General features: G+C 42.3%; 1 protein-coding gene across 3 annotated transcripts in view; it reads left to right on the forward strand.

The window, feature by feature from the left end:
• Tnfaip8 (TNF alpha induced protein 8) overlaps positions 1 to 20,698 on the forward strand; it is a 113,747-nt gene extending 93,049 nt beyond the window's left edge. For all 3 annotated transcript variants that reach the window (XM_036204875.1, XM_036204874.1, XM_036204873.1), the window contains exon 2: positions 19,151 to 20,698. In XM_036204875.1, the coding sequence (XP_036060768.1) occupies positions 19,151 to 19,716 (566 nt within the window). In that variant the 3' untranslated portion in view covers positions 19,717 to 20,698. The remainder of the gene's footprint in view (positions 1 to 19,150) is intronic.
• The last annotated feature ends 377 nt before the right edge of the window (positions 20,699 to 21,075 follow it).

The following is a 21,075-nucleotide window of genomic DNA, read 5'->3' on the forward strand; positions in this document are numbered from 1 at the left end:
TTAGTTCATTTAGAAGCTGGTTTATACTGTTTAAAGTCACCCTCCTCACCAAAGACAAGGCAGGCACAGGACAGGAATCTGACCAGGATAAGGGGGTCATTAATACTAGTAGCTTCCCTGGAGAAGGAAAATGAAATGTGGATGACTTCTTGCTGTCCTTGGGCACTTGGTCTCAAGGACTTATCAGACATATATATGAGTTAAGTACCGAAGGGGGATGCCACATCCTGGGGAGAGAGGTTCATGACAAAGTATCTGTGGCTACAGTATCTGAGGCAAAACTATTGATGTTGAAGGTGTCAGCATGAAGCCTCAGGTGGATGGAATGTGTAATGGTTTCCCAAAACATGGCTCCTGTGCTGCTACTACCACAGCAAAATGGTTTTAGGAAATTCCAGACGTACCATTCAGTCATCTTCAGCTACATCACGAGACCAGGTGCTTCCAGTGTTTTTTAGGATCTTCTGTATCATTCCAGAGAGTGCTTGTATTTGGGCTTCGTGATCTTTGCCTCCTTAGTCACGTGACTCATTTTGTAATCAGACTTGTGACCTTCAGCAAACAGCAGCATCTGGTAGCAGCTAATAGGGTTGGTGACTGGTCTCCATTGAATTATTTCTTTCGTTCAGAATAGTGAATGATTTTGATGACTTTGATGTGTTAAAAGGGAATAATGTCAGTTCACACTCACACTGAGTAAATAGATGGTGTCCTTTCTAAGTAAGTTTATTTTGTAATGGAAGTATGTTAAGTACCTAAAAGGAAATAGAAAATACAGATAGCTAGAAAACAAAGCATGATAGTGTGGTATTAAGAGAGCCAGGCTTGGGGCTGGAGAGATGGCTCAGAGGTTAAGAGCACTGACTACTCTTCCAGAGGTCCTGAGTTCAATTCCCAGCAACCACATGGTGGCTCACAACCATCTGTAATGAGATCTGGTGCCCTCTTCTGTATGCATAATAAATAAATAAATCTTGTGAGAGAGAGAGAGAGAGAGAGAGAGAGAGAGGGAGAGAGAGAGAGAGGGAGAGAGAGACTTAAGATGTAGCCAAGGTGGATACAATATGGCTTTAAAGACTTCAGAAAAGATACTGAGGTTAAAAATGGAAGCATTGTGAGGGAAAAGGGAGTAAAGAAGTTGATGAGAACCTGGGAATTGTGGAGGAGGGACTAATTGTAGCCCCTTTGCCCAGTTTGATGGACAACCCAGGAATAAAGGGCTGAAGCTCATGAGTTACTAGGAGCCTTATCCTAGGTTCTTGTAAAGTGAGTCCAAATGCTGTGAGACCCTGGCCATTCCAGTCAGATGATAACTCATACACCACAGGGGCCTAGGGAGTTACCCTTGTGCTGGATGGACAGGTCGGGGATTAGAGAGGACCTGTTTTGTTCCCACCTTCCCCACTCACTGCTGTCAGAAGGTCGGTTTTTTTTTTGTTTTTTGTTTTTTTTTTTTAAAGAAGTGGGGAGGGAACCTCCAAACTTTTTTTTTTTCACTAATTTGCTTTTTTACAAAAGCAAAAAATTAAAATATTATGGGGGTCCATTTTGGTGGGTATAGGAGCATGCTGGAATTAAATACTAGGGATGGTTGTTCAACAGGTATATATAATAAAATAATTTTATTCTTCTAAGTGGCAGAATTCACCAAGTTTTAAGTGGAGGAATTTGCTACCCACTGCTTTTGGTAATGCCCCAGCAAAAACCTTTCCAGAAGGAGAGAGAAGCATCACAAGTTAATAGGACTTGTGTGGTGACCCTGGGTTGACCCGGAGGCCTCTGCTCTCTCTCTTCCATCTCCAGAGCAGAGGCTGATGAAAGAGCTGGGAAGGAGGCTTATTGCAGGAGCAAGGAGTTAGTGGGTGTGAGGGAGGCCACAGGGATGGGGCTGATAGAGTGTGTGCGAGAAGACATTTATTTGGTTGCTATGTGGCAGCCGGTCATCAAAACGACCCATTTCATTGTGTTATTTGCCAAAGTTTATTTTACCTTGATGTCCACCATTACAGAACTAATCCATCTCTAAGACAGCAAGTTGATCTATTCAGGGGATGTTTTTCAATTCTTACAAGAAAGGACTGTAATGGTCTTTTTAGTTATTTTCTTGAACTGAAAAGAGTGAGTCTAGTATACCAGGTTTGTGCTGTCAGCATCCTAGGACTGTGTGTTTTTTAAAACTAAATATTTGTCTTTCTGACTTGAGAGGGGCTTTATTATTTTAAATTCTAAATATAATTTTAAGCCAGCTAGTTTCAATAAGGGGAAAAATAAAATATATCCAAATGTGTTCTTTTTCAATGAATTAATGTAAGTTTATACTTTCTTAGCTTTCTAGGTATGAGTATGAGCATGCGTGTATGTGTGTGTGTGTGTGTGTGTGTGTGTGTGTGTACGTTTATGTGGGTGTGAGTATATATATGTATGAGGTAAATGTGAGTAGGTGTCTGTGTGTGTTTGTGTGTGTGTGTGTGTGTGTGTGTGTGTGTGTGTGGAAGTCAAAGTCAAACTCAGGAGCCATCCACTTTATGTTTTTGAGGTGGAGTCTCTCATTATCTTGAGGCTCTCTAAGTAGGAAAGGCTGGCTGTCCAGTGGGTCCCAGGGATCTGTCTGTCCCTGCTTCTCCAGCATGAAGATTATTAAGTTAGAATTACACCGGCTTTTTTTTTTTTTTTTTTTAATGTGGGTTCTGGGGATAGAACTCAGGTCCTCATGCTTGTACAGCAAACACTTTGACAACCGAGTCATTTTGACCAGACCCTCAGTTTCCAGTTTCTGGTGAATAATTGTAAAGAAAATGCTTTCTTTATAGTTAAAATAAAATGTACCCTAAAACCAGAATTCAGGATATTCAGTAATCCCTACCAGTTTCAAGGCCATCAATAGATGGCTTTCTTTTTTATCCCTGCCTTTAGTTATTAAATGACTAGAATGTTTTTTTCCCAAGAGATGACATTGAAATATGCATCGATGGTGTAAGAGTAGTTGAAGTAGCTGTGTAGCTGATAGGAAAATACATCATGTGTAGTCCCTTATTTTGTGTTTCATAGAAACAGTATCCATGCCCTACTCCTCACCACAAATCTTGGAGATACATACTAGAGATTAACTGAACATTTATTGTATCAAGGAAGAAGTAATAAAGTATCACCAATCCCAAGGATTTTACTGTAGGTCAAAAATGGAAGCAAACAAATACGTAAATGCTCAGTCCAGTAACAGCTAGGAAGGACAGTCAAGAAAGGTTTTGTGGGGAAAGATTGGGGGTTACACCAGGCCAAGGTTGCTCCCTGTGCTTTTTTCCTGTCTCTTTTCAAGTGTCCCCTTTTCAGAAAGCCCTTCGCTGGCTACCCTGGAAGAAACAACATACTCTCTCATTTACACACTTCTTTCTCACACAAGTGTCACTATCTGGCACTTATGTGTTTATTTTTGTCATGGGTCCTCTCGAGAGCAGGTGTTCTGCCTAGCACATGATAGACACTCGATTTACAAGAAAAAAATAAGATCTGTGGATGAAAAGTCAGTGAGTTGAGTGAAGGCTTTCTCCCAACCTATAAGTTTATTTATTGTTTAGGATTCCATATCGATATGGTGACAACTAGTTCAACTTTCTCCTAAGATCTTTATGAACTTGGCAAATTTACCACCTCTCCATGACCCAGTTGACACATTGTATAGAAATGAGATAGGTACCAAATATAGCTGAAGCCTGTGACTTTCTTAGGTTTTTTTTTCTGTTGCTGTGAAGAGACACCGTGACCAAAGCAACTCTTATGAAAGAAAGCGTTTAACTGGGGGCTTGCTTACAGCTTCAGAGGGCTTGTCCATTATTGCTAAGGCAGAGGGCATGGTGGTTGGCATGCAGGCAGTTGTTGGAGCAGTAGCTGGAGGCTACATCCTGACTCATAGGCAGAGAGAGGGGAGCCTAAGGCAAAGCCAACCTCCAATGATACACTTCCTCCACCAAGGCCACACCTGATTCTTCTAATCCTTTCAAATAGCGCCACTCCCTTGTGACTAAGCATTCAAATATATGAGCCTATGTGGCCATTCTCAATTCAGACACCACACTAATGTATAAGCACATTGCTGGGCTGGAGTGTGTGTGTGTGTGTGTGTGTGTGTGTGTGTGTGTGTGTGTGTGTGTTGGGTTTTTTGTTTTTGTTTTTTTTTGTCTAAGCAAAGTGGACTTTACTCTTGATCAAGCAGGTGTACTCGGATGAGCGAACACACTAAGAAAAGAAGTACTTTTGGTTTTTATTCTACCCGAGGTAGTGGCTGTGTCTCTTCTCCATGGGCTGGGGCCCAGCCTCACAATCTAATTCAACTGACTACTCTGAAAAGAGCAGGTGCACAGAAAATGCAGGAGGAAGGGAAACAGGTCCTTTCTAAGAAGAACAGAGTTACTTACTGCTCCAGAACATCAAATCCCTAGAACAGAGCAGCAGGTCTTTGTGTAAACAAAGGTTTTACTGGATGGGGAGGATTAAACATGTGCGTAAAAGCCTTACAAAGTGGGGGTACTAAAAGAGATTTTAATTCCCTGCCCTAAACACAAGTTTTATAGTATTTGATGAGAAGACTCATATCTAATATTTCTAACAAGTCTCTCCTTATTCTTTTCAAGCACTCTCAAACTCATCAAGATGTGTGCTCTCTTTTTCTGCCTGTGTTGTAGTGAGAAATCGCAGTAGGAAATACTTGCTCAGTAATAATAAGCCAGAGGCCTTCGTATCTACTTTAACATTCCACCTCCCTAAAAACCCTATAATCAGGTATGGACCAGATCAGAGAAAGAGCTGCTGGGCAGGATCTTCAGTTCCTCACTATTCAGTAGGAGTTCCAGAAGTTGCTCTAAAATCTAGTCACATTTATATGGTCCAGACAGGTTAGAGGTCACCCACTCAAAAGGCCAGGGGACCCTCCTTCAAAAGAGTGTGGTCACAGCTTAGCTCATGGGCACCATTGTCAGGTGGGAATGTGAGCTTCTTATGCTGGGATCTTATGATTGTTCAAAGAAAACCAGAAACAAAGCTTTTGAGGTGAATTGTCCCCATTTGCTAACACTAACCCTAAGAGCAATACAACTCTATGTAAACCCGAAATCTGGGGAGTCCAGGCTCCAAGCTCTGCAGTGCTTCTGAGCACCCCTCTCCTCCCAACTAGAGGGGTCTGCCTGGGAGCACAGCACTGGAGAGAAAAGGACAGACAGCCAGGAAAGAACTACTCAGAGAACTTCCTTGGAAGTTCCCAAACTGGAGAACAATGCTTTGGAGAGCCTCCAGGGAAAGAGACTTGAGTTTAGCACAGACCCCTAGAGCTTTAGTACCTTGATATCTGAATTGAAGTAGTTTACTTAAACACCTATGTGTCTTCTCTCACCATTTGCTTACCCTCAGCAGGATCTGCCCTCAAGGTGCTGATATGGCCATAAGATGCTTGACTGACGTGTTAGTATAATTGCTGGGGAAAGGCTGTGAACAGAATGTTGGGAAGTTGTGCCAAGATGCATGTTCGGGAGATGCCCAGGGTAAGGCCAACAGGTTGCTGCTCCTTAAATACTCAAACAGATAGGTTTGAGGTATTTGTATGGAAGATTCCAGAACATTTGCTGCAAAGATTGGATAGCTCATTATTCAGTACAGTTTGGCTGAGGATGGAGAGAAAAACAATGGCTTAAAAATAAAAGCAGAGCCGCGCGGTGGTGGCGCACGCCTTTAATCCCAGCACTTGGGAGGCAGAGGCAGGTGGATCTCTGTGAGTTCGAGGCCAGCCTGGTCTACAAAGCAAGTTCTAGGACAGCCTCCAAAGCTACAGAGAAACCCTGTCTCGAAGAAAAAAAAAAGGCAGAAAATGCACTAGTTTTTTGTTTGTTTGTTTTATTTTTAATAGATTTTGCTCCTTTAGAACATAAAGTGTTGCCCACCACATGTGAGGTCCTGGTTTTGATCACTAGTACCACAAAGAAAGAAGGTGTCTATATCCCATTATAGGGTTGTGTTCTTAGCCATGGAGTACAAATGACTTCCTTTGTTAAACTCTAGCTGTAAAGAACTGAATTGATTTTCCGACATGTCTTTAGGAGTTGTGATACTAGTGGGGTCCACCGAGGTGGATTAGAGAGCTGGAACTTGGTTCATTCATGCTAGCTCGAGGGCATGTGTTAAGCACTGTGAAGACTGTAGAGATGAAAGGCTTGGCACCTTGCTTGTCAAGGATTATAAGCAGTTAAGGTAAGACAGAAATTGAATTTCCTTATGAAGCAGAAAGCAGAGTAGAAGGAAAGATTTATTCTGGTCGTTGGATTTGGGAAGGTTTCTTGTAAGAGGTGGTATCTCACCTGAGGCTTATAGGGTGAGAAGCCCCTCTGGGGCAGGGATGGAGGGCCAGGGTAAGGTTAGACAGGCATGTGGTTTTCCTTTAGTTTTCTATCCCCTGATGTGGAAGACCTATGCTTCTTATTTTTGGTACAGAAAGGGCAGACAAGCTCCCGGAAGTAGGACATGGCTGATTTGACAGTGTGGAGTAGCTGATGGAAAATTAATAAACAATCAACATTGCCTTAACTTGCTTTTTGTATAGAGCAACTGTCCACACTAGTAAGAAGTGTCTGTCTCTCATTATACACCCTTGGTTTCTGAGCTGCGTCCACTCCTCTGGCTCCCTTGGGGTTGATAAATTAGAGGTCCAAATCAGAAGTGTGCACGGAAGTGTTTTGAAGTATTTTGTTAACTACAGAGTGGTCCCTGTAACTGTATTGTTGTTGTCTTTATGATGTGGCCAGAGGCAACCTGGTTAGACCAGAAAGTGTGCATTGACCTTGGATGCCGAGCTGAGAGCTGGCTCAGTACTAAACTTTTTCTAAACGTTACATGAATATAAATATTCATCAGGGGTCAGGGTCTCTGGCGAGTTTCCGGGCTTGACTTAGAAAAGTGTAGAAATCTCAGAGCTATTGAATGGGTTTTTCTCCACATTCTGATAGAAGACTGTATTGAATCAACAGTGGGAAGGCGCTATATACTTAAATATATATAAGTAAATCAAGCTCAGTTGAAACATCTATAAGAACAACTAGCATTTTCAAGTTCAACATAGGAAATAAGGAAAGATTTACTTAATTTGAAAAGGAAAAACAACTCACTACAGTCACTTTTTCATAAATGATTAGAAGGTGTTTTCCTTTCATTTCAATCCTCTATGTAGGAGTTAGGCTGTGTTCCAATTGTGCTTTGTGATGTCATCTAGAAAAGGCTTGCTTTGTACTCTCCTCGCTGCCTTACCAAAAACCCTTTCAGTATATAACAGGCTCTCTCTTGAAAGCATTTTCTGTGGATTCCAAGGAGAAGTCACATGTAGCTGGAGAGCTTCTCTCCAGGTGCCACCAAGCCCCTCGGCCCCACAACCCACGTATACAATAATCACTCAGATGCTTATATTACTTACAAACTGTATGGACATGACAGGCTTCTTGTTATCTACTTCTTCTATCTTAAATTAACCCATTTCTATTAATCTATAACTTGTCACATGGCTCATGGCTTACCTGTACCTTACAGTCACATCTCGATTTTCCATGAAATTTTATAAGAGAATGCTATCCACTGAGTCTGTTTCCAATGTGATTCTGTGGTCAGCATATATCTATTTGGGAGTTTTAAGTCCAGTGATCTAGGAGCATATCCCAGAGCAGGGTAGAACCTTTATTATACAGCATGATCACTCAGTGTCCTCCAAAAAAAAAAAAAAAATGCAATCTTCGAGATTAGAGTCATAGAGACTCAATGCAGTCGGTGAAGCAATTACCAAGCCACTTCCATGCCCTTCTAGTATGAGCGGCCCAAGACACAGAATTTTGCTCTGGATGCCTGTTACTGTTCTCTTTTCCCTGCCAAACACTGAGAACTGAGAAGTCCAGAAGTAAGCACTTCCAAGGCCCTGACAACTTACACACACCTAATGTCGCCATCTCCCCCATAAAATTCATCCTTTGGCTTCTGGTTTTTAGGGATGCTAATGAACTGAATTTGTAATGCCTCACCAGCGAGTAGAAAGTCTCTATGTCAGCTCTGGAATATAGTAACTTATTTCTCTAAGGCAGGAACGTCTTTTCTTTGGAGGCTAAGCCCCTTTTGAGAAATGTTCAATTCTCGTCTCCCCTCACCCATCATCTCATCCAGAAAGTTAACGTTCGCTGTCTTCACTGCCATTGCTTTTCCCCACAATCCTCCTGTAGACTTTCTGTGGTGCACCCCACCTGTGTTCCCATCATCCCTCCTTCCCCTGTTAGTCTGAGTGCCTGGAGAAAAGAGAAAGTGCTATTTATCTTTGAAGCCACAGCATCCTGGCACATTAGACACACTCAACACAAGTTTTCATTGAATGGAATGGATGGATTACCTCTGTTAATGTTCTTTCTTCTTCCTTCACTTAAACCTGAGCCATTCTGTACTAGAACGTCACTGTAACGACGAACTAGCAGTTATAATGATGATAATTACCCAGACTCACCGACTACCTAACAGCAAATGCTGTTCTGAGCACTTCATGTGGATTATTTCTATTTCAACCCCATTTGCAGATAAAGACACCGAGGCGCAGATGACGTAGGTGATGTGGTCCAGTCTCAGGGGCCCTCAGGGGATGATGCAGCTTCTGACCCAGGCTGCCTGACTCCGGAAGCTATGCCTGTATCACTGTATTGCCCAGCTTTGCCTCACCACCAGCCCTGCCCACACGGTCCACCTAGCTGACTGAATGAGTCATGCTGAATGAATGCATTCCAAAGCAATACTAAGAACCTTCATCAGTTTGTTAGCCAATTATCTTAACTGACTTTAGTCTACAAATTGTTCTTGGGTCCTTATGAAATGTTTATTTTAGAAAACTTAATTAAGCAAAATAATACTAAGTTGTTTACTGTATGGATACTTGAGCGTCTCCAAAGAAAACCTTAGTATACATACATTGCTTTCCAGACCTATTTAACTAGAGAGACTTCTTCCCACACCATCAATATGATTCCTTTTAACTTCTTTAAAAAAAAAAAAAAAAAAAGCAAAAATAAAACAAAACAAACTAACTAACTAAGCTGGGTAATGGTAGTGCATACTTTTAATCCCAGCAGAGGCAGGCGAATCTCTGTGAGTTCAAGGCCAGCCTGCTCTACAAAGTGAGTTCTAGGACAGCCAAGACTATTCCACAGAGAAACCCTGTCACAAAAACTCAAAAAAGTAAAAGAAATTTTTTTTTTTAAAAAAAAAAAAGTAGAATAAATAAAACCCTAGTGTTTTTGTTTATAGCAAAGTTTGGAAGCAAACTTGGCCAATATGTTTACAAGATTCTCAAGAACATTCTTACAAACATTCAAGTAAATTCTCAGTTTTGCTCCTTTCTTATCCACCTAGGAAAACTCCTTGCATTTCCCTGAGGTGTCACAGATCTGTTGTCATGGTGCCATTACCAATAGCACCCTGTTCAAAGGTATCCCACTTGGATGACAAATTACATGGTAATCTTAACCACAGTACTTAGTCCCCCTTCCGCACATTTCAAGAAGACAGCCGTGCTTCCTCCCACCACTTATAAAGGACCCTTACACTCCTGTTGTCTGGGCAGCAACAAAGGAATGGCCTTGTTCCCAGCACATTGTCACTTTGTGTCAGTTACGCATAGAATTGGGAACACTCAGAAATCACAGCTCTTAAGAGTTCCAAGCTTTGGTCTAGGTGTGGTGGTGTGCCCTCGTAATCCTAGCACTTAGGAGGATCGTGAGTATCAGGCCAGCCGGAGCGGTTACATAGTGAAACCCTAGCTCAGAATCAAAGTAGAGAGGTGGAGGACCTTTGAGACTTCTTCACATAGCTCAGGGTCTATTCATATATTTGCTTATCTATGCAGGGGGCAGATCTATGCATAGCTCTGAAGAGATGCCAAAAATCTCAGAACAGTTGTTGCCCCTTGAAGCAAGGGTTGAGATCAGAACCGTGCAGCAAGTGGGGTAAAGCTGAAGGACTTTTCACTTGATTTGATTACATTCATGTTCTTGAGTAGTGTAAGTATATCTTTTTTTGTTTGTTTGTTTTTAGATTAAAACACTATAATTTAAAGCTAAGCAGGTGCATCCTGAAAACACAAGCTGTTCAAGTTCAGTTGGGCTGGACCTACGCTTTTTTGTTAGATTCCCTTCCCTTCGAGAGACATCCTTAGATTCTTTTTTCTTCCTTTTTTTTTTTTTTCCAAAACAGGGTTTTTCCATATAGCCCTGGCTGGCCTTGAACTCACAGAGATTCACTGGCCTCTGCCTCTTGAGTGCTGAGATTAAAGTCTTTTTTCAGAAAGAGAGAGAACATGAAGTTAGGTCGATAAGGAAGTGAGAAGGATCTAAAAAGAGTTGGAGGAGAGTAACTCAGACATGTAACCTGAAAAGATGAGCAGTAATTGTCCTCCTTCTAGGATTGGCGTGAGACTTCAGTAAGAAAATGCCAGTTCTAGGATAGCACAGTAAGGATTTTTAAATCAATGGCTGCCCAGTTAACATTCTAGCACGGAGGGGGAAGGGGCTCATGAGCCCCCACCCTTAGCTGCAGAACTATGGGGGAAGCAGAGTCAAGTTTCTCTAAGGATGCAACTCCTGGTTGGTGAGCCATGTTCTAGTAGATGGCCCCACACCCAGAAGTATAGGGATGACAGAAATTGGAGTGAGGGGTTATAAAAGAAAAGAGAGGCCATGAATTTGGGGGGTGAGTATGATTAAAATACATTGTATTAAATTTTAAAGAATCAACCAAACTTTTTTTTTGGGGGGGGGGTGGTTTTTGAGACAGGGTTTCTCTGTAACTTTTGGAGCCTGTCCTGGACTAGCTCTGTAGACCAGACTGACCTGGAACTCACAGAGATCCGCCTGCCTCTGCCTCCCGAGTGCTGGGATTACAGGTGTGCACCACCACCGCCCGGCTCCAAGCTATTTTTTAATGGTGGCTACTATTATTATTGTCTGTTGTTTGTGTCTTTCCTGTGATTATTGCCTAGGATAATTTGATGGGTTCTCATGGCTATATATGCCTTGCCTTGACTTTGGGCAACCATAAAATATATTTGTTTCTCTAACTTTTGTCCTAACATTTATGAAACTGATATTCTTTGAGATCCAACCATACTGCTTCATCTAAACACCACCAAATTCTCCTCCATTTCTGGAGGCAATAGAGATGTCTTGTCAGAGTTTATTCCATAAAGAAGACAATAAAGAGGGGGAATGATCCCTAGAGAACATTGGAGAAAAGGCAGGGGTGGGTCTAATAATTGGATATTAAAAGAGTTGAAACAACTGGCGTTGTCTTTTGTATGTGTGTGTGCATATTTGTGTGCATATGGCTGCATGTCCATGTGTGTGCACAGATGCACACGTGTACACCTGTGTTGAGTCTAGAGGTCATCCTGGGGTGTCATCATCAGGGATGTTGACATTTGAGACAGGGTCTATCATTAGCCTATAACTTGCCAACCACACTCCTCTGGCTGCCAGCAAGCCCCAGAACCTATTTGTCCCTCCCTGTCTCCCCCCCCCCCAACCCCCAACCCCCGCCAGGGTTACAGGGGCACGCCACCACACCTGGCTTTTTCACATGGGTTCTGGGAATCTAACATATGTCTTCTGGCTTTATTCATTGACCTGTCTCCCTGGCTTTACATGTTCAAAGTCACCACAAAATCCAGCATATGAATGAAGGACACACAGTTAACCTCAAAATCATGACAAACAGGTTCAGTGTCAATGTGACAAAAACAGCCTGTGGTCTTACAGGGAAAGCCTTCTTGTCATCTGGAGGGCTTATTTTGTCTTGTCCACACATTATCAACTAGAAGAGGTGAAGAGAAATGAACAGAGAGGTCATGGTGTGTTTGGATTGGTTCCTCTCTTCTAGCAGTATCTACTTCAGAGGTTCGTCCTCACACCAAGGCTGAAGTCAGAGTTCATTTGAGACCCCTCGGGAGCCTAGCACATTGATAGGCTGCTTCTGTATTTTAACTCGTTAGATCTCATTTCAGTCCACACCACCAGGAAACATCTTCCCCACGCCGGCACCTTAGCAAATGAGAAAACTGAATTTTAGAGAAATTAAATTGTACCCAGACTTCCAGCCCAGCTCTCTCTCCATTGGGCCCTTTGTTTCACAGCACTAGCTTCCTGTGCCCATGTCTGATTCTGTGTGAGGCTTTGGAGGGCTAGGTCTGGAGGAGCGATGCCACAGTGTGGCTTTAACTGTTTTGTTTCATTTCCTTTTCGAGATGTCCCTGGTGCACAGCTTTGCATGCATGTGGCAAGTGTGTCTCTTCTTGTCTTTGCATGGTAGGCGTCCTTTCTGTTCTCAGAGGACCAGTTTTCTCAGACAAAAGACCCGCCTACTGCCTTTCTGCAGTTGAATCTGTTGCTAAGAGAAATTGAAATCCTTCGGAAATTAAAATTTGCTTTCCGAAGGATTTACATGTGTTACACGTGTTTTGATGTGATCATGGGAAAGGAAATGTAAGTTGGTATTAGGTGCACTACAGGAGGCCTCTGTTTCCACACAACCATCCGGTGCTTTGTATTTCTCAGTTTCATAGTACTAACAGGAGGAGCTGGTTGATTTTGACCCCAATGTAATTCATCACTAGAGTGTGTATAGAGATGTATATGAAGCTTAATGTGTTGTGTTCTCCTCACAAGTCTGCAGAAGACCCCTTCTGTGGTAGGCACTGTAGCAGTTCCATGCAGTCCCTGTGTATTCAGTTTTAGAACAACTCCAAGAGGTTGAATCAATAGTCTCAGTTTACAGATGAGGAAACCCAGTCCCAGCAAGAGCCCTGAGCAGTGCAGCAGCTCCATCACTCCTTAGTGGCAGAATGTTTGGCCTTATTAGGCAGACTGCTTTTCCAGAATGCTGGGAAAAAATGCCACCAGAAAGGACCACTTGTACGCTGATGATTATACTGCAGCCTTTTAACTTTAAATATTTTTGGCTAAAATTCCAATATGTGTTGGAAGGTGTAATTTTAAGATAATTTCACAACTCTCACATGAATACAAATCGGATGTTTTGGAGATTTTTTTTCTTACTCTAGTTAATGAGGCAACAAGGCAAGCCTGTTAACACCGAACACAAAGGAGAATCCAAAGATATGTAGACAAGAATGCCAAGACTCACTGTCATTCAGCTGGAAAAGTTTTATTCACCCCCTCCATAAGCAAGAGCCTTGACCCTGTGGTAGTATGTGTGTTGCTGGTTCTTAGTCATTCAGATCAAGAGAATGTCTACACGCCACTGTGCCTTTGAAGGTCAAGTTAAGGATCCAAGGTATATCAATTCTCCCAAGATAGCAATCTCTGGAATGGCCTTCTCCTTCTTAGGACAAAAATACAGTTTCTGTTAAGGTGCCTGGAGCTTGTCTTCTCTCCAGCTATGCGTGCTGCTTCTGATCTTGGGGCCAGCTGTCCTTACACTTCTTATAGATTCGCTCCTACTGGCCACAGCCTTCCCACTCCAGCCCCTGCCCCCCTTGTGCGTTCCCTTCGCTCCCCTCCTCTCTCTCCCCTCCCCTCCCTTCTCCTCTCTCCTTTTCCTTTAATTACATTTCTTCTCTGTACTATTGCTTTCCTACATCAGAGTTTTCAATATAGAGACTGGTGTCAGGATACATAACCAATCATTCTCATCTGGAGCACTGCCAGATCCCAGCATAGGGAGGTTATCTTAGCCCACTGACCTCTCTCATGATGAAGCTGGGTTTGGTTCTGACCATTTCCTTATCCCTAAAGCTGCCCCCCCTTTTTTTTCTAAGTCTATTTCCATTTGGAATTATTCAAATATAAGAGAGCTAAGGTTTTGCATTGTTTGTTTAAAGAACATTAATGCATTCTGCACAATGTCTAGACATGCTCTCCAAATGGTTTTCTTTTCCATACTTCTTCCTTCTGGATCCATGGAATTGAGTGTAATTGGGTAAGAATTTGGAATGACATATGTATCTGTAGGCAGCATTCCAAAATGCCAAGTGTAATAAAGCTGTTGAGTGAAAAAGATTGTGGTTGCTGATGAATATATAAGATGATTTGAGTCCTTCATTGTGTGGTATTAGCAATTGTGGGGCATTTTTGTTAATTTTCAGAAAACTATACTCTTCATTCATTGATTTTATCAAAAGGTGTTTCATCTTTGTTCTGAGCACTTTTTTTTCTTGCACACATGGGTCAGAATATTTTTACCATCAATATTTATCTCTAACTTTATGATTGTTGATGGTAAAACCAGGATTCCCTAAATATTAGTTTGTTTTACAGCAAACATTGCTGAAGTGGACTGCTTGATTAAGTCCTAGAGGGAGAGAGAGGTGAGCAGATGCAAAGTAAGATGTAGTCTTTTCTATAGAACAGTCTTTTTCCCCAAAACTAGAAATTGAGTAGGACCTCACCCATGCTAGGTTACAGCATCATATTTTTCTTTTCAGCCAACAGTTTCCTTGTCTATTTCCAAGGCAAACAAATTCATCTTCCTAGGTGAACATTTGGTCAATATTCTCAACACTGTCTCTGTGGAGAACATCTGTGTGCACCTCAGCAGCTTCCAGGGACATGCCTTGGTCTGTCTCTCTGTCCCATGTTTAAACACAGACCAGAACAGAAGCAGAGGTGGGCCAGGATGGCTAATCTTCCCCTACAGCTCCAATCAGAAATAGTATACCTTGCTTATACTCAAAACATCTGTGTTGTTATCTTCTGATGTATTCCCTTAGTAGACATAAATCTTTCCTCTTTAAAAAAAAAAAAAAAAAAAAAAAAAAAACCTAATTGCTGGTGGTAAGAGAAACCACTTTCTGAAGTATGCTTACACTGTGGGAAGGAAGGGACATGGGACACACAGCACAACATAACCCACATATTTAGTGAGTTACAACAAGTGCCCGTTTCTCTAAGTTTTAAAATAAGCAAACAGAAACACCCAAATATGTATTTTAAGCTTGCGTTTTTTCAGGCCAAAACATTTTCCTTGAGAAGTGCTTAAGTATGCCAAAGAGATGGGAGAAGCTGGTGCCTGCCCAAGCCCAGGGCATGGCACAGAGAAGCAGACAGATGGAGTCTGCTTTTTGGAGAGTTCAGGGTCCAAAGGGAGAGCCGGTAACAATTAGGTAAATAATGATCTGAGGAACTGGGAAGTGTGATGGTTAGCAAAGAACTTAAATAGAAACTCATTTTCTATGTACTTTTCCCAAATACCCTCACTGTAGCATGCAAACACATTGGAAAGGAGTTAAACTAGATGGAGTAATTGGATAGGATTTAGAAACTAATAAATGTGGGTGAAAATGGAAAAAACAAAACAAAGCAAAACAAAAAAACCCTTGGTAATGGACCAAGGAAAAGGGAGGATGAGATGGTGAATGGTTCTCAGGTCTCTGACTTGAGCAGTGGTTGGGAGAGATGCTATTAATCTGGGTGGTGAGTAATGGACAGGGAGGGGGGAATAAGGAGAGAGGAACAAGGATTCAGTTAAGGACATGGTACATCTGTGATGCCTGCAAAATCTCAAAAGAGAAGCGTCTTAAATGTTTTTGCAAAATGGGTCTGGAGAAGAAGTCAAGGCTGAATTAGGACTGTAGGAGTCATTGGCACACGGGTGCTAGCTGAAGCCATGGTGATAGTACCACATAGGGGTGAGACTAGACAGGAGTCTGGAATTGGCTCTGAGATGTGGCAGGCCTCCGAGAGATGTGTTAGAGCATACAGAACTGACAATGATCTGGAGCAGGCAAGACTAGCAGCAGTTCATGTCCAAGAAAGAAAACAGTCGCATTTTATGATCCCAGACCACATATCCCTGGCAAACTGTCTGTCAGCCACAAGCCTTGCTTGGCTTGAAACAGGCCATTTCCAGTGCTGAAAAATAAACCCACTGGATGTAAGTCTTCCCAGTGGAGAAGGAGAAGAGCACACTGAATTGATCTAAAGATTAAAATTGAAAGTGTTGTGTGGAAGTTCTGGGAAGAAAGGAAAAGCTCAGAGATCAACTTCCATGTCTGGGTTATGACTCGGTTACAGTAAATGAGGATGGTCTTGCTTAGTCTGCAGTAGACTGGCTTTTCCTCCCTGGCTTGTAGGAAGCTAAAATGCTGTGCCATTGAGTTCTTGCTTCTCTTTATGTCTGAAACAAAACGGGATGTAGAGATTTAATGAGAAAGGTAGTTTGACGAGTACAAAGCTGCAGATTCAACCTTGAGAACACTGAAGAGTCTGAATCTCCCTCCTTCCCTCCCCCCTCCCTCCCTCCCTCCCTCCTGCCTGCCCGCCCTCCTTCCCTCCTCCCTCCCTCCCTCTGGTTTCAGTATTTCACAACAGCAAGCCTGTTGATCTGGGAAACATGGTTGGAGATTCTAGATGGGGTGTTGGTAGGCTGTGTCCATCTCTAAGAGGTTCAAAGTAGAAGAGCCTTTCTATAAAAGAAGCTGCTGAAATCGAAGTTATTTGTTATGTATCTAAAAGTGATTGTGTACCTCTTCCTGTAGAAACCAGATTTACTTGTTAAGGTGTGTATCTGGAGTTAACACATAAAAGAGGGTCGTTGGCCATTATGTGGCAATATGAACTGCTGGGGTACCATTTCTTTGTGTAGGATTTCATTAATGTGAGTTAACACTCTTGTGAATCATTGAAGAGACAGGGATAAGAATAGATTACTAGTAAACTAAAAACGGTTTAAAAGCTTGGAAACTTTCCCAAAGTTGGCCTTTTCTCACAGCTTTTCACTTTCCTGTTCTCTCTCAAAACTCATTTCTGTTCTCCTTCTACACTCTCACTTCGTGTTTCTGTAGCTCAGTATGACAGTTGGGAGGACACCGTTTCTGGTTCCACCAGGACATCCTTTCAGTAGATGCACAGCTTTGTGTGTTCCTGGGTGAGTTCTATGCACTAGGAGTCATTCTGTAATAACCTGTACGAGACGATCTACCTGCTGTGAGTCCAGATTTCAAATGTCATGTGGATTTTCTTTGTCCTCACCTTCCATCTAGCCCAACACTTGCACACTGACGCAGTTACTGCTCCTGTGTGTCCTTCAAGCCTGACCTTGGTACTCCTGCCATTTTGCTTCCTAGTGATGCTAGCTTTTGTCCAAACTAGAAATCATTTTACAACATCAATGCCCTAGGTTGTTCATCTTCATTACTAAATGCTTATATTCCAACTGCTTTGTGCCAAGTACAGAGAGAACAGAAATCCCTGGATCCTAGGGTGGAGTAGATACTCAGAGAACTGCAGTTCTGAGGCCCTAGGCCAGGCAGGGGGAGGAGAAAAAGCAGAATTGTAGACAAGCTTTCAGACTGCATCCAGCACATAGAAGGGGTAATCATAGTAGAATAAAACTAATGGTGGTTTGTAGAGCATTCACTGCTGGGCCCTTAGCTAGACGCATTCCATTTCAGATGTTATTAATCTGTAATTTGTACAACTCGTGTGTGTGTGTGTGTGTGTGTGTGTGTGTGTGTGTGTGTGTGCAATATCTGCCAAATTAAGTTACAATCATGCCAAAAGTCAACTCTACGGATCCGCTTTTCCAGAGTATGTTTTTCACGTAGCATATTTCCTTGGCTCATGAAATAAGCTCATAACTTAAGTCTCCTCAAAACTGAAAAAGAAACAGTGGATCGGGAACAGCAGCTGACAGTGAGCTCTCTCTGGAGTGTAACCTTCCAAAAGCTGACATCGGGGAGTGAAATTCAATGTGGGTGGGATGGCAGGAAGAGCAATGACCAATGTCTTAGGCACTTAGGCTTTCTGTAACTGGTTTATAAAAGAGGACTCTCCTTCAGGTTGGCTGGAGTCAGTGGCCATCTTGCTCAGTATCATGGCCTTTAACCTGCTTTCATTCAAATGAATTTCTCCCTTCCTTCCTTCCTTCCTTCCTTCCTTCCTTCCTTCCTTCCTTCCTTCCTTCCTCCTTCCTTCCTTCCTTCCTTCCTTCCTTCCTCCTTCCTTCCTTCCTTCCTCCTTCCTTCCTTCCTTCCTTCCTCCCTCCCTCCCTCCCTCCCTCCCTCCCTCCCTTCCTTCTTTCCTTCCTTCCTTCCTTTTCTTTCTTTCTTTTTTTTTTTTTTTGAGACAGGATTTCTCTATGCAACCACATGGCTTTCTTGGAACTCACTCTGTAGACCAGGCTGGCCTTGAACTCACAGAGATCCACCTAGCTGTGCCTCCTGAGTGCTGGGATTAAAGGCATGCGCCACCACCACCCGGCTTTTATTTTTATTTATACGACTGTGTGCATATCTGTGCGAGCGTGTGCTGTATATGTGCTGGTGCCCAGAAGAAAATGTTGGACCCCCATACAGCCTGAGTTACAGGCTGTTGTGAGCCTCCCAGTGTAGGTTCTGGATTCTGAACATATGTCCTCTGCAAGAGCACCAAGTGCTCTTAACCACTGAGCCATCTCTCCAGCCCCTTTTATGTTTTTGATTGTGAGCCGAGTCTTTAATGGTTGAGCCATCTCTTCAGCCCTCCAGTCCCCTTTAAATTAAAAGTTATTTTCAAGGATGTTATCAATGTTAACTGCTAAAGAAATCACTGACTATATAGCAGAAGGTATAAAGGATTTTAATTACACATAAACCCATTAATTCCTCAAATGAGAACCCAATGCACAAAAATGTACAAAACACTGAATCGGGTTGGGGATTTCGCTCAGTGGTAGAGTACTTGCCTAGCAAGTGCAAGGCCCTGGGTTTGGTCCTCAGCTCAATAAATAAATAAATAAATATAAATAAAAAAGAAAAGAAGCACATTATCTTTGGGGTTGGGGATTTAGCTCAGTGGTAGAGCACTTGCCTAGTAAGGGCAAGGCCCTAGGGTTTGGTCCTCAGCTTTGGAGGAAAAAAAAGACCAAAAAAAAAAAAAAAAAAACCAACAACAAAAAGAAAAAAAAAAACCCAAAACATTGAACATTGAATCTATTTTCTTTTCTGAACAGAGACGTATATTAGTAAGTGGGAGACAAACTAAATAGTGAAGGAAAGAGAGAAAATACTCTTAATACTTGGAGATTAGCTTTGTTGTTTCATCTTACTTGCTATTTACTGATCTTTTGCTCTTTCTGCCCCCTCCTTTTTCATTTGATTTTGTAGTGGCCACAGATGTCTTTAATTCCAAAAACCTGGCCGTTCAGGCGCAAAAGAAGATCCTGGGTAAAATGGTATCCAAATCCATCGCCACCACCCTGATCGATGACACCAGCAGTGAGGTGCTGGATGAGCTCTACAGGGTGACCAAGGAGTACACCCAAAACAAGAAGGAGGCGGAGAGGGTCATCAAGAACCTCATCAAGACGGTCATCAAGCTGGCCGTTCTCCACAGGAACAATCAGTTCAATCAAGACGAGCTGGCGCTGATGGAGAAGTTCAAGAAGAAGGTCCACCAGCTTGCCATGACGGTGGTCAGCTTCCACCAGGTGGAGTACACCTTCGACCGCCACGTGCTGTCCAGGCTGCTGAATGAGTGCCGGGAGCTGTTGCACGACATCATTCAGCGCCACCTCACCGCCAAGTCTCACGGACGGGTTAATAATGTCTTTGATCATTTTTCAGATTGTGATTTTTTGGCTGCCTTGTATAACCCCTTTGGAAAATTTAAACCTCACTTGCAGAAACTTTGCGATGGCATCAACAAAATGTTGGATGAAGAGAACATATGAGCTCGTGACGTAAGCGTGTGGCCGGCAGCGATTTGTGTGGAGACAGAGCACTGCTGACTCATGAAGGGAAGATGGAGAATCTTTTAAAGATCATGTGTGACTCAGAAAGGCTTAGCCTGATACAACCATTGGACATGAATGGTAGGACTTTTGTGTGGCTTGTTGTAATTGGAAAAAAAAAAAAGCATATTGCCAAAAATTCTGACTGAAATGTCTTAATGAATGTCAGGATGTTGAAAAAAATAGACGAGTGGCGCAAAGACAGATGAGCATGGCACCAATCGCTGGGATTTTTTTGTGTTTTAGGGAAATTATGTTGATGGCACATTGGATATTTCTAATATGTACAAAGTTATGTATCTCAGCTCACTTTTATCCTTTACTATGTCTGTGTATCTCTTTTTAAATGCCTCTGTCTGCTGTCATTGATCCTTTTGAAACAATTCTGCTTCCTCGTCTACTCGATCCTTTGTTACAGATTGTCATTGACATTCAGGAATAAATCTAAGGCCGTGGAACCATCAGGAAAGCAGAAAACCCGCATTTCTGAAATCATGACTGTGGAAATAAATAATATGTCCATTGTAAAAGTGTGCTTCTGAAACTGACTTGTGCTTCTGGGTACCAACGTGATACTTAGATTCTCAAAACGGTAGCGGCATGTCATTGCCTTGAAATACTTGCTTAGGGCCTAACTGTGATGTCATCTTGAACATGTCCTGACAGATGTCTCCAGTATTAACATCCATTTCACACATAGGAGAAAAAGAATTCTAGATCGGCTTTGATATTGCAACAATAAAATGTAAGTAGCGTGAAAAAGAGGAAAATCATCTTGAGTTTGAAGATGAACTCGGCAGCCTAATTTAGGGGGGTGAGGGGTGAAAGGATGGAAAGACTGTGGCTTAGTAATGTAAGAAGGATGGATGCATTTCAATGTTTAATGGGGGTTGATGAATAAAGGCCATCGTTTTTTATTTAACTACTCGGGTTTTAGATTGTGTTATTTGCTATTTGAATGAGTGGACCCATCACCATGTCTGTCTCCAGCAAGTGGTGTGCTGTTTCTGTATCATTTTAGGTGCATGGGTGATAAAGTAGCCATTTGCTGATGTTGTAAAAGAACTAGAAGCCTACTGGCCAACTCTGTCACCTAGGAAGTAACAGAGCCAACCACCAGCACTCAATATTGGCACTGCCACTGAATCTGTCATTTACCTACCTCAAGAATATTGGCAGTGAAATAAAAATTCATCAGAAAAGGTCCCACGAGTAAAGATTCCAGAAGATCTGCTTTGACCCATCATAGAATAGAAGGAAGTGGCCAGGTTTCTCTGAGACCCAGCTTTGCCCAGTTAA

Source organism: Onychomys torridus, chromosome 13 (assembly GCF_903995425.1).
Source record: "Onychomys torridus chromosome 13, mOncTor1.1, whole genome shotgun sequence".
Classification (NCBI taxonomy): Eukaryota; Metazoa; Chordata; class Mammalia; order Rodentia; family Cricetidae; genus Onychomys; species Onychomys torridus.